Consider the following 14,079-nt stretch of genomic DNA (forward strand, 5'->3'; position numbering starts at 1 on the left):
TTAGGATCCAGGAGGACAGGGTACGTTCTGAGAAACCTGACTAGATCCAGGAGACAGGTACGTTTCTGAGAAACCTGACTAGATTCAGGAGACAGGGTACGTTCTGAGAAACCTGACTGAGACCCAGGAGATAGGTACGTTCTGAGAAACCTGACTAGATTCAGGAGACAGGGTACGTTCTGAGAAACCTGACGAGACCAGGAAGGGTACGTTCTGAGAAACCTGACTAGATACAGGAGACAGGTAGTTCTGAGAACCTGACTAGATCAGGAGACAGGGTATGTTCTGAGAAAACCTGACTAGATCCAGGAGACAGGGTATGTTCTGAGAAACCTGACTAGATCCAGGAGATAGGGTAGTTCTGAGAAACTGACTAGATCCAGGAGACAGGGTAGTTCTGAGAAACCTGACTAGATACAGGAGACAGGGTATGTTCTGAGAAACCTGACTAGATCCAGGAGACAGGGTATGTTCTGAGAAACCTGACTAGATCAGGAGACAGGGTATGTTCTGAGAAACCTGACTAGATCCAGGGAGACAGGGTATGTTCTGAGAAACCTGACTAGATCCAGGAGACAGGGATGTTCTGAGAAACCTGACTAGATCCAGGAGACAGGGTAGTTCTGAGAACCTGACTAGATCCAGGAGACAGGGTAGTTCTGAGAAACCTGACTAGATCCAGGAGAGGGTATGTCTGAGAAACCTGATGAGACCAGGAGACAGGGTATGTTCTGAGAAACCTGTGACTAGATTCAGGAACAGGGTATGTTCTGAAAACCTGACTAGATCCAGGAGACAGGGTATGTTCTGAGAAACCTGACTAGATCCAGGAGACAGGGTATGTTCTGAGAAACCTGACTAATCCAGGAGACAGGGTATGTTCTGAGAAACCTGACTAGATCCAACTAGGCAGAGAAGGTATGTTCTGAGAAACCTGACTAGATACAGGAGACAGGGTAGTTCTGAGAAACCTGACTAGATCCAGGAGAAGGGTACGTTCTGAGAAACCTGACTAGATCCAGGAGACAGGGTATGTTCTGAGAAACCTGACTAGATCCAGGAGACAGGGTATGTTCTGAGAAACCTGACTAGATCAGGAGACAGGGTACGTTCTGAGAAACCTGACTAGATCCAGGAGACAGGGTATGTCTGAGAAACCTGACTAGATCCAGGAGACAGGGTATGTTCTGAGAAACCTGACTAGATCCAGGAGACAGGGTATCGTTCTGAGAAACCTGACTAGATCCAGGAGACAGGGTATGTTCTGAAACCTGACTAGATTCCAGGAGACAGGGTAGTTCTGAGAAAACCTGACTAGATACAGGAGACAGGGTATGTTTCTGAGAAACCTGACTAGATCCAGGAGACAGGGTATGTTCTGAGAAACCTGACTAGATCAGGAGACAGGGTACTGTTCTGAGAAACCTGACTAGATCAGGAGACAGGGTATTTCTGAGAAACCTGACTAGATCCAGGAGACAGGGTACGTTCTGAGAAACCTGACTAGATACAGGAGACAGGGTATGTTCTGAGAAACCTGACGAGATCCAGGAGACAGGGTATGTTCTGAGAAACCTGACTAGATCCAGGAGACAGGGTATGTTCTGAGAAACCTGACTAGATCCAGGAGACAGGGTATGTTCTGAGAAACCTGACAGATTCAGGAGACGGGTATGTTCTGAGAAACCTGATGAGATCCAGGAGACAGGGTATGTTCTGAGAAACCTGATGAGATCAGGAGACAGGGTACGTTCTGAGAAACCTGACTAGATCCAGGAGACAGGGTATTCTTGAGAAACCTGACTAGATCCAGGAGACAGGGTATGTTCTGAGAAACCTGATAGATTCAGGAGACAGGGTACGTTCTGAGAAACCTGACTAGATCCAGGAGACAGGGTACGTTCTGAGAAACCTGACTAGATCCAGGAGACAGGTATGTTCTGAGAGAAAACCTGACTGAGATCCAGGAGACAGGGTACGTTCTGAGAAACCTGACTAGATCAGGAAACAGGGTAGTTCTGAGAAACCTGACTAGATCCAGGAGACAGGGTACGTTCTGAGAAACCTGACTAGATTCAGGAGACAGGGTACGTTCTGAGAAACCTGACTAGATCCAGGAGACAGGGTACGTTCTGAGAAAACCTGACTAGATCCAGGAGACAGGGTATGTTCTGAGAACCTGATAGATTCAGGAGACAGGGTACGTTCTGAGAAACCTAACAGATCCAGGAGACAGGGTATGTTCTGAGAAACCTGACTAGATTCAGGAGACAGGGTATGTTCTGAGAAACCTGACTGAGATCAGGAGACAGGGTACGTTCTGAGAAACCTGACTAGATCAGGAGACAGGGTATGTTCTGAGAAAACCTGATGAGATTCAGGAGACAGGGTATGTTCTTGAGAAACCTGACTGAGATTCAGGAGACAGGGTATGTTCTGAGAAAACCTGATGAGATCCAGGAGACAGGGTACGTTCTGAGAAACCTGATGAGATCCAGGAGACAGGGTACTTCTGAGAAACCTGATGAGACCAGGAGACAGGGTACGTTTCTGAGAAACCTGACTGAGATCCAGGAAGACAGGGTATGTTCTGAGGAACCTGATGAGAACCCAGGAGACAGGGTAGTTCTGAGAACCTATGAGAATCCAGGGTATGACCTCACAGTGTGTTGTGTAATATATTTTCGTGATGTGTATGTAATATATTTTACTGTGGTGTGTGTGTGTAGGCGTGTGGTCTGCGGCAGGGTTCCATCGATTGGTCCACCCAGGAGACGCGGCGCGATGGTGGTCTTCCTGGAACGGATGGAGAGAAGGTACAGGAAATATAATTCAACAATACAACCACCCCTATCATATCCATCTATAACAACCACCACCCCTATAATACACACATATCAACCACCCTATAACTATCACTATACAACCACCCCATATAATCCACTTACTAACAAACCACCCCTAATTCAATACCACCATATACAACCACCCCTATAATCACTATACAAACCACCCCTATAATCACTATACAACCACCGCTATAATCACTATACAACCACCCCATCAAATCACACATATCACTATCACAAACCACCCCTATAATCCACTATACACACAACCACCCCACTATACTAACTCGCTATACAACCACCCCTATAATCACTAATACAACAACCCCTATAATCACCTATAACAAACCACCCTATAATCACTATACACCACTCCTATAATCACTATACCAACCACCCCTATAATAACTATACAACCACCCCTATAACATAACCACTATAACAACAACCACCCCTATACTCGCTTATACAAACCACCCCTATTAATCACTATACAACCACCCCTATAATCACTATAACAACCACCTTCTATAATCACCAACCATCACCCATACAATCACTAATCACTGTGTTTCTGTCTCCAGGGAGATCCCGGTCGCTCAGGAAGAGCAGGCCCCCTCGGCCCGGTGGGAGTCTCTGGACCTAAGGTACACAGGAAGTCACTTCCTACATCTAACCCCTGACCCTCAGACTGCCTGACCTCTGTGCTCTTCTCTGGTCATTGTGTCAGGGACCCTGATAGAACAATTATAGGTCATTGTTTAAAGGTTTAGGTCATGGGTTATAGGTCATGGGTTATAGGTCATGGTTTTAGAGGTCAGGGTTATAGGTCATGGGTTATAAGGTCAGGGTTATAGGTCATGGGTTAGAGGTCATAGTAGGTTATAGTCAGGATAGGTTCATGGGTTAAGGTCAGGGTATAGGTCATGGGTTAACGAGTGAAATAACCCTGTTGTCTTCCTTCTCCTCAGGGTGAGAGAGGGAGTGCTGGCACACCTGGCTTCCCAGGAAACAAAGGAACACCAGTAAGAATCTCTACACTACACTCTACCTGTCCAATATATAGTATAACTCTACCTGTCCTATATATATATAACTCTACCTGTCCTATATATATATATAACTCTACTGTCCTTGTTATATATAAACTCTACCTGTCCTATATATATATAACTCTACCTGTCCTATATATATATTAACTCTAGCCTGTCCAATATATATATAACTTCTAACCTGTCCTATATATATATAACTCACCGTCCCATATATATAACCTCTACCTGTCCTATATATATATATTAACTATACCTGTCCTATATATATATAAACTCTACCTGTCCCATATATATATAACTCTACCTGTCCCATATATATATAACTCTACCTGTCCTATGTATATATAAACTCTACCTGTCATATATTATATAACTCTATCTGTCCTATATATATATAACTCTTCCTGTCCCATAATTATATATAACTCTTACCTGTCCTATATATATATAACTCTTACCTGTCCTATATATATATAAACTCTACCTGTCCATATAATATTATTAACTCTACTTGGTCCAATATATATATAACTCTACCTGTCCAATATTATAGATAACACTACCTGTCCTATATAGTATATATAACTCTACCTGTCAATATATATATAACTGTTACCTGTCCTATATACTACTCAAATAATATAACTCTAACCTGTCCAATATATAATATAACTCTACCTGTCCAAATATATATAACTCTACCTTGTTCCTAATATATAACTCTACTGTCTATATATCACCTAACTGTCATATATAATTATAAATCACCTGTCCTTATACATATATATAACTCTACCTGTCCTATATATATATATATATAACTCTACCTGTCTATATATATATATAACTCTACCTGTTCCTATATATATATAACTCTACCTGTCCGATAATAATATATAACTTTACCTGGTCCAATAATTATATATAACTCTACCGTCCTATATATAATATATATATATAGAATCTACCTGCCTATATATATATATAAACCTACCTTTGTCTATATATATAGTAACTCTACCTGTCGAATATAATATTAACTTTTACCCTGTCCAATATATTATATAACTCTAACCTGTCCCTATATTATATATATACTCTAACCGTGTCCTATATAATATAACTCTGACCTGTCAATATATATATAACTCTACCTGTCCTTATATATTAACTCTTACCTGTTCCCATATATATATTAACTCATACCTGTGTCCTATATATATATATAAACTCTACCTGTCTATTATATATATAATCTACCTGTCCCATATAGTATTATAACTCTAACCTTGTCCTATTGTAATATATAATCTAACCTTCCAATATATATATAAACTCTACCTGTCCTAATATATATATAACCTTCCTGTCCCCCATATAATATATAAACTTCTATCCTGTCCTATATTATATATAACTCTACCTGTCCTATATTATATATAAACTCTTACCTGTCTATATATATATAACTCTACTTTTCCAATATATATATAACTCTACCTGTCCATATATATATAGACTCTACCTGTTCCTATATATATATATAACTCTACCTGTCCAATATATATATAACTGTACCTGTCCTATATATATATATAACTCTACCTGTCCAATATAATATATAACTCTACATGTCCAATATATATTATAACTCTACCTGGTCCTATATATAACTCTCCGTGTCCTATATATATATAACTCTAATACCTGTACCATATATATTATAACTCTACCCTGTCTATATATAATTAACTCTACCTGTCCTATATATATATAACTCTACCTGTCCTATGTTATTATATAAACATCTACCTGTTCCTATATATATATAACTCTACTTCTCATGTATACTCTATTGTATATATCTACTCCATACTAATATAGACTTGACCTGTCCAATATATATATAACTCTACCTGTCCTATATATATAAACTCACCTGTCCTATATATATATACTTCTACATGTCCTATAATATATATACTCTACCTTTCCTATAATATAACTCTACCTGTCATATATATTATAACTCTAACCTGTCCAATTATCTATAACTACCTGTCCTATATATATGTAACTCACCTGTCCAATTATTCATATTATAACTATACTGTCCATAATATAATATCCCTGTCATATAATATACTCTACCTCATATATTATATATAATCCTACCTGTCCATATCATATATAACTCTACTGTTCATTATTTATATATAACTCTACTATCCACATATTATAACTCTATGCTAATCTTTATCACTGTCCTTATATATATAACTCTACCTGTCAACTATATATATACCTCTACCTGTCCAATATATATATATACTCTGTACCTGTTCTTATATATTATATATTAAGACTCTACCTCGTCCTCATATATTATACATTACTCACTGTCAATATCTATACTAACTCTACCTGTCCAATTATATATACCATCTACCTGTCCATATATATTAACTCTACCTGTCCTGAATATATTATATACTCACTAGATATATATATCTACCCTGTCACCATATATCTATTATAACTCTACCTTGTCCCTATATATTATATAACTTACCTGTCCAATATATATATAACTCTACCTGTCCAATATATATATAACTTCTAACCTTCCTGATATATTATAAACTCTTATGTCCTATATATATATAACTCGACCTGTCCATAATATATTAGACTCTACCTGTTCCATATTATATAACTCTACCTGTTCCAATATATATATAACTTTACCTGTCCCCATATTATATATAAACTCTACCTGTCCTATATATATATATACTCTACCTGTTCCTACTATAATATATATATTATATATATAAACTCTACCCTGTCCAAATATATATATAACTCTACCTGCTCCCAATATATATAATAACTCTACCTGTCCTATATATATCATATAACTCTACCTGCCTATTATATATATATTAACTCTACCCTTGTCCAATATTTACAGTGGCGGAGAACAAAGATTTGATACACTGCCGATTTTGCAGGTTTTCCTACTACAAAGCATGTAGAGGTCTGTAATTTTTATCATAGGTAAACTTCAACTGTGAGAGACGGAATCCTAAAACAAAATCCAGAAAATCACATTGTTGATTTATTAAGTAATTAATTAGCATTTTATTGCATGAACATAAGATTTTTGATCAACCTACCCAACCAGTAAGAATTACGGGCTCTCACAGACCTGTTTAGTTTTCTTTTAAGAAGCCTCCTGCTCTCGCAACTTCATTACCTGATAACTGAACTGCACCTGTTTGAACTCAGTTACCTGTATAAAAGACACCTGTCACACACTCAATCAAATCATACTCCAACCTCTCCCATGGCCCAAGACCATGAGAGCTGGTGTAAGGACATCAGGGATAAAAAATTGCTAGACCTGCACAAGGCTGGATGGCTGTACAGGACAATAGGGCAAGCAGCTTGGTGAGAAGGAACAAACTGTTGGCGCAATTATAGAAAATGGAAGAAGTTCAAGATGACGGTCATCCACCCTCGGTCTGGGGCTCCATTGCAAGTTTCACCTCGTGGGCATCAATGGATCATGAGGAAGGTGAGGATCAGCCCAGAACTACACGGCAGTGACCTGGTCATGACCTGAAGAGAGCTGGGACCACAGTCTCAAAGAAACATTAGTAACACATACTACGCCGTCATGGAATTAAAATCCTGCAGCCCACGCAAGGTCCCCTGCTTAGCCGTCATGTCCAGGCCTGTCTGAAGTTTGCCAAATGACCATCTGGATGATCCAGAGGAAGAAATGGGAGAAGGTCATGTGTCTGATGAGAAAAAATAGAGCTTTTTGGTCTAACTCCACTCGCCGTGTTTGAGGAAAGAAGAAGAAGTATTGAAGTACAACCCCAAGAACACCATCCCAACCGTGAAGCCATGGAAGGTGGAAAACATCATTCTTTGGGGATGCTTTTCTCAAAGGGACAGGGACACTGCACCGTATTGAGGGGAGGATGGATGGGGCCATGTACTCGGGAGATCTTTGCCACAAACCTCCTCTTCCCCTCAGTAAAGAGCATTGAAGATGGGTCCGTGGCTCGGGTCTTCCAGCATGACAACGACACGAAGCACACAGCCATGGCACTTAAGAGTGGGCTCCGAAGAAGCATCTCAAGTCCTGGATGGCCTAGCGCAGTCTCCAGACCTGAACCAATTAGAAAAAATCTTTGGAGGAGCTGAAAGTCCGTATTGCCCTGCGACCAAGACCCCGAAACCTGAAAGGATCTGGAGAAGATCTGTAGGGAGGAGTGGGCCAAAATCCCTGCATGCAGTGTGTGCAAAAACCTGTCAAGAACTTACATTAAACGTATGATCTCTGTAATTGCAAACAAGGTTTCTGTACCAAATATTAAGGTTCTGCTTTTGATGTATCAAAATACTTATGTCATGCAATAAAATGCAGAATTAATTACTTAAAAATCATAACAATTGTGATTTTCTGGAATTTTTTTTTTAGATTCCGTCTCTCATATTTGAAGTGTACCTATGATAATAATTACACCTCCTACCATGGCTTTGTAAGTTAGGAAAACCTGCAAAATTCGGCAGTGTATCAAATACTTGTTCTCCCCACTGTATATATAACTCTACCTGTCCACATATATATTAACTCTACTATGTCCAATCATTCTATAATAACTCTACCTGTCCTATAATATATATAACTCTACCTGTCCCATATAATTAATACTCTACCTGTCCCATATACTGTATATATACAGTGCAGTCAAAAGTTTGGACACACCTACTTCATTCAAGGGTTTTTTCTTTATTTTGTATTATTTTTACATTGTGGAATAATAGTGAGACATCAAAACATGAAATTACACATATGGAATCATGTAGTAACTCAAAAACACTGTTGAAACAAATCAAAGTATATTTAACATTTTAGATTCTTCCAAAAGCACCCTTTGCCTTAAATAACAGCTTTGCACTCTCTATGACATTCTTGTCAACAGCTTCACTTGAAATGGCTTTTCCCAAACAAGTCTGAAGGACGTTCGCCCCCATACTGCCTGAGCACTTTGTTGGCTTGCTTTACCTTCACTCTGTTTGTCCAACTCATCCCAAACCATTCAATTGGGTTAAGGTCGGGTGATTGGAAGGCAGGTCCATCTGATCGCAGACTCCATCACTCTCCTTCTTGGTCAAATAGCCCCTTACACAGCCTGAAGCGTGTGTTTGGGTAATTTCCTGTTGAAGAACACAACATGATTTGGTCCCACTAAGCGTAAACCAGATGGGAGGGCGTATCGCGCAGAATGCTGTTAGCGTAGCCATGCTGGGTAAGTGGTGCCTTGGAATTCTCAATAAATCACTGGACAGTGTCACAGCAAAGCACCATCACACCTCCTCCTCCATGCTTCACGGTGGGACACACGTGGAATCATCCGTTTCACCTACTCTTTCGTCTCACAAAGAGACAAGGCGGTTGGAACCAAAATATCTAACCATTGGACTCATCAGACGCAAAGGACAGATTTCCACCGGTCTATATGTCCATTGCCTCGATTGTTCTTTTCTTTACCCAAGCAAGTCTCTTCCTTTTTATTGGTGTCCCTTTAGTAGTGGTTTCCTTTGCAGCAATTTCGACCACGAAGGCTTGATTTCACGCAGTCTCCTCTGAAACAGTTGATGTTGAGATGTGTCTGGTTTACTTTGAACTCTGTGAAGCATTTAATTTTTGGCTGCAATTTCTGAGTGCGTGGATAACTCTACTGAACCTCTGCATTCCAAGAGGTAACTTGGGTCCTTCCATTTCCCTGTGGCGGTCCTCATGAGAGCCAGTTTCATCATAGCGCTTGATGGTTTTTTGCCAACTGCACTTTCAAAGTTCTTGAAATGTTCGCGTATTGACTGACTTCATGTCTTTAAAAGTTTTGATGAACTGTCGTTTTTTTTGCATATTGGAGCTGTTTGTAGCCATACATATTGGACCTTTGGTTTTACCAAAATAGGCTGTCTTCTGTAAACCACCCCTACCGTTGTCAGCAACACAACTTGATTGGCTCAAAAGCCATTAAGAAAGGAAAGAAATTCACAAATGAACTTTTAACAAGGCACAACCTGTTCATCTGATATGCATTCCAGGTGACTACCTCTTGAAGCTTGGTTGAGAGATCGTCAAGCATGTTGCAAAAGCTGTCAATAAGGGAAAGGGGTGGTTACTTGAAGAACCTAAAATATATTTAATTTTGATTTGTTTAAAAAAAAAACACTTTCGCGTTACTACATGATTCCATATGTGTTATTAATAGTTTTGATATCTCAATATCCTTGAATGATAGGTGTGGTCCAAACCTTTGATTGTACATAGAATAAGGCTGTAGATGTGGTAACAAAATGTGGAAAAAGTCAAGGGGTCTGAATACTTTCCTGAATGCACTGCTTATATAATAATATATTTGTGTAACTTAAGTTTTCCCCCACTGAATAATACACTGTGGCTTACCTGTGTTGTGTGTTGTGTGCGTGTGTGTGTGTGTGTGTGTTGTGTGTGTGTTTGTGTGTGTGTGTGTTGGATGTCGTTGTGGTGTGTGGGTGGTGTGGTGTTGTGTGTGTGTGTTGTGTGTGTGTGTGTGTGTCTTCTAGGCGAACCGCTGGAGGCCCGGGACTTCAATGAGAGAACTGGTGAGAACCTCTGTGAAGCGGCTACATGAGTCAAACACAATGAGATTACATTGGAGATTAGCCTCTGGTGTCTGATGGTTTGCTGAGAGGTCATATATACAGGGGGTACCAGGTTAGTATGATGCTATATTACAGGGGTACAGGTAGTAAGAGGCCTATTAACAGGGGGTACCAGGTAGTAGAGGCTACTATACAGGGGTACCAGGTGTAGTAATGAGGGTTAATACAGGGGTATCCAGGTATAAGGAGACTATATAACAGGGGGTACCAGGTAGTTAATGAGGCTATATACAGGGGTCCAGGTAGTAATGAGGCTATATACAGGGGTACCAGGTAGTATGAGGCTATATACAGGGGTACCGAGGTTAGTAATGAGGCTCATACAGGGGTACCAGGTAGTAATGAGGTCAAGTCGTATAGTTTACATGGGGGGTACCAGGTAGTAATGAGGCTCTATACAGGGGTACCAGGTAGTAATGAGTGCTAATTACAGGGAGTACCAGGTAGTAAATGGGCTATATACAGGGGTACCAGGTAGTAAATGAGCTATATACAGGGGACGCAGTAGTAATGAGCTATATTACATGGGGGTACCAGGTAGTAATGAGGCTACTATACAGGGGGGTTACCAAAGGTACGACGCTGCAGAAGAGAAGCAGGTACGGAGAGTTGACATTTAATTTGGAACGGACGTGGCAACAGGACAGGAACAGTGTCAGAACTGGGAAACACAAAGACAGGCGACAATCAATGCAGCAGCGGGGAACAGAGCTGGGGAACTGACACATATAGAGGAGGTAATAAACAGGTGATAGAGTCCACGTGAGTCCAATATCGCTGATGCGCGGGACAAGGGAAGGCAGGTGTGCGTAATGATGGTGTCAGGAGTGCGTAATGCAGGACAGCCTTCGAGCGCCAGGGAGGGGGAGCGAGAGCAGGCGTGACACATCTATTATTATTATGTTCTGAGAAACCTGACAGATCAACACACCTAGTATATGTTCTATTACTAGCATGTCACGCCCTGACCTCAGAGAGCCTTTTTATGTCTCTATTTGGYTTGGTCRGGGTGTGATTTGGGGTGGGCATTCTATGTTTTGTTTTCTATGTTTCTTTATTTCTATGTTTTGGCCGGGTATGGTTCTCAATCGATGTCTCTGATTGGGAACCATACTTAGGTAGCCCTTTTCCCTCCTTTCAGTGTGGGAAGTTGTCTTTGTTTGTGGCACTATAGCCCTGTAAGCTTCACGGTTGTTTCGTTCGTTTGTTGTTTTGTTGGCGACATTTTAAATAAAAAGGAAAATGTACGCCACGCACCACGCTGCACTTTGGTCTTCTTCCAGCATCAGCCGTGACATAGCAACACTATTGGCTTGATATTTAATTGAGTTCTCAACAAACGTGAATTCTACTTCAAGTAAACCAACCCTTGAAATCATGTTGTTGATTTGTGGTTGAAATCTGGTTGAAATTAGTGTACATTGACCACTATTTTCCCAGTGTGTGTGTGTGTGTGTGTGTTATAAATATGTGTCTCTGACAACAGGGTCCTGATGGTCACTCAGGAGACGCGGGCAATGGTGGACTTCCTGGAACAGACGGAGAGAAGGTACGCGATTGAGATCAAACAGAATTGTAATCATAAAACTACAACGCCTCGTTTGCTGCTTGGACCCTAGCTGTGTTTGTGTCTCCAGGGAGATCCCGGTCGATCAGGAAGCGCAGGCCCCCTCGGCCCGGTGGGAGACGCTGGACCTAAGGTAAACAGGAAGTCACTGCACACGATATGATGTTACTTCCTACATCCCAGTGTTCCATACAGCTATGCTCTGACATCAGAGTGATCATCCCTGACCTCTGTTGCTCTTCACTGCTCCTCTCTGGTTGTTAGACCAGGGACCTGATAGAAAGGTCAGAGGTCAGAGTTAGAGGTTAAAGGGTAAATAACCCTGTTGTCTTCCTCCTCCTCAGGGTGAGAGAGGGAGTCCCGGCTCGCCTGGCTTCCCTGGAGCCAAAGGAACACCAGTAAGAAGCTCTACTCCACACACACTATAACACTCCAACTGGCCCAGTAATGTAGAATACTGTACGTCATATAATCATTTGTGTGTCTCTTCTAGGGAACTATTGGAGGCCCCGGAGACAAGGGAGAACTGGTGAGACCCTCTGAATCTCTGCACAGTCAACGTGTTCTAGGGAAACTAGCTCTGTGTCTCAATATTGTCTGTACGTTGTGGCATAGTCTAATGGTTTCTGTCTCTAACGGTTGTGTACTGTTTGTCCAGTTGTGTTTGTCTAATGGTTGTTGGGTCGTTGTGGTTTGTCTAATGGTTGTTGTGTCGTTGTGTTTGTCTAATGGTTGTTGGGTCGTTGTGTTTGTCTAATGGTTGTTGTGTCGTTGTGTTTGTCTAATGGTTGTTGGGTCGTTGTGTTTTGTAGGGGAGAAGAGGAGACTTTGGGTCAAAAGGGAATCAGGGAACAGACGGAGTTAAAGGAGACAAGGTATGACACAACATCGCTCACACACACTTGCTCTCACACACACACACACACTTTCACTCGCTCAGACACACACACACACCTTACCTGTTGTCCTCGTGTGTTTCAGGGCGAGGCAGGACCTGAGGGGCTGAGAGGACTACCAGGTGAAGTAGGAAACAAAGGAACCAAGGGAGACAACGGACTCCCGGGACCACGCGGGCCCCCCGGCTCTTCAGGAGCGGCAGGGAAGAACGTAGGTCACAGATCATACCTTCACCAGTCCGATCACAATGCTTTCCTCATGTTCTTGGCTTCCTGTATGTGTGTGTGTGTGTACATGGTCATGTTATGGTGATATGGTGGCAATTTACAGTAACCACGGGGATGGCATGATAATGTTGCTATGGTAACCACTATCTGTGTAACAGGGTACCCGTGGCGACCCCGGTGATGCTGGACCGAGAGGAGACCCCGGCGTGGCAGGACCAAAGGTGTGTGTCTGTTTGTCTGAGTGTGTAGTTCTCAGAGTGTGTAGTTCTCAGTGTGTAGTTCTCAGTGTGTAGTTCTCAGTGTGTAGTTCTCAGTGTGTAGTTCTCAGAGTGTGTAGTTCTCAGTGTGTAGTTCTCAGTGTGTAGTTTCTCAGAGTGTGTAGTTCTCAGTGTGTAGTTCTCAGTGTGTAGTTCTCAGAGTGTGTAGTTCTCAGTGTGTAGTTCTCAGTGTGTAGTTCTCAGAGTGTGTAGTTCTCAGTGTGTAGTTCTCAGTGTGTGTAGTTCTCAGAGTGTGTAGTTCTCAGTGTGTGTAGTTCTCAGTGTGTAGTTCTCAGTGTGTGTAGTTCTCAGTGTGGTGTAGTTTCAGGTGTGTAGTTCTCAGTGTGTGTAGTTCTCAGTGTGTAGTTCTCAGTGTGTAGTTCTCAGAGTGTGTAGTTCTCAGAGTGTGTAGTTTTCAGTGTGTAGTTTCTCAGTGTGTAGTTCTCAGTGTGTAGTTCTCAGTGTGTAGTTCTCAGTGTGTAGTTCTCAGAGTGT

At 41.4% G+C, this 14,079-nt stretch overlaps 1 protein-coding gene and 1 long non-coding RNA gene across 2 annotated transcripts in view; both read left to right on the top strand.

The window, feature by feature from the left end:
- Positions 1-14,079, top strand: part of LOC112073464 (collagen alpha-2(VI) chain-like) — a 112,886-nt gene that overhangs the window by 38,684 nt on the left and 60,123 nt on the right. The window contains 7 exon segments of the mRNA XM_070440154.1: positions 12,123-12,185; positions 12,274-12,336; positions 12,548-12,601; positions 12,697-12,732; positions 13,016-13,078; positions 13,185-13,310; positions 13,486-13,548. Of these exon segments, the coding sequence (XP_070296255.1) occupies positions 12,123-12,185; positions 12,274-12,336; positions 12,548-12,601; positions 12,697-12,732; positions 13,016-13,078; positions 13,185-13,310; positions 13,486-13,548 (468 nt within the window).
- Positions 2,748-3,878, top strand: LOC112073462 (uncharacterized). Its single transcript, XR_002894537.2, has 3 exons — positions 2,748-2,816; positions 3,434-3,496; positions 3,821-3,878. It is a non-coding gene; the product is annotated as an uncharacterized lncRNA (long non-coding RNA).

This window comes from Salvelinus sp. IW2-2015, unplaced genomic scaffold (assembly GCF_002910315.2).
Source record: "Salvelinus sp. IW2-2015 unplaced genomic scaffold, ASM291031v2 Un_scaffold2269, whole genome shotgun sequence".
In the NCBI taxonomy this organism is placed as follows: Eukaryota; Metazoa; Chordata; class Actinopteri; order Salmoniformes; family Salmonidae; genus Salvelinus; species Salvelinus sp. IW2-2015.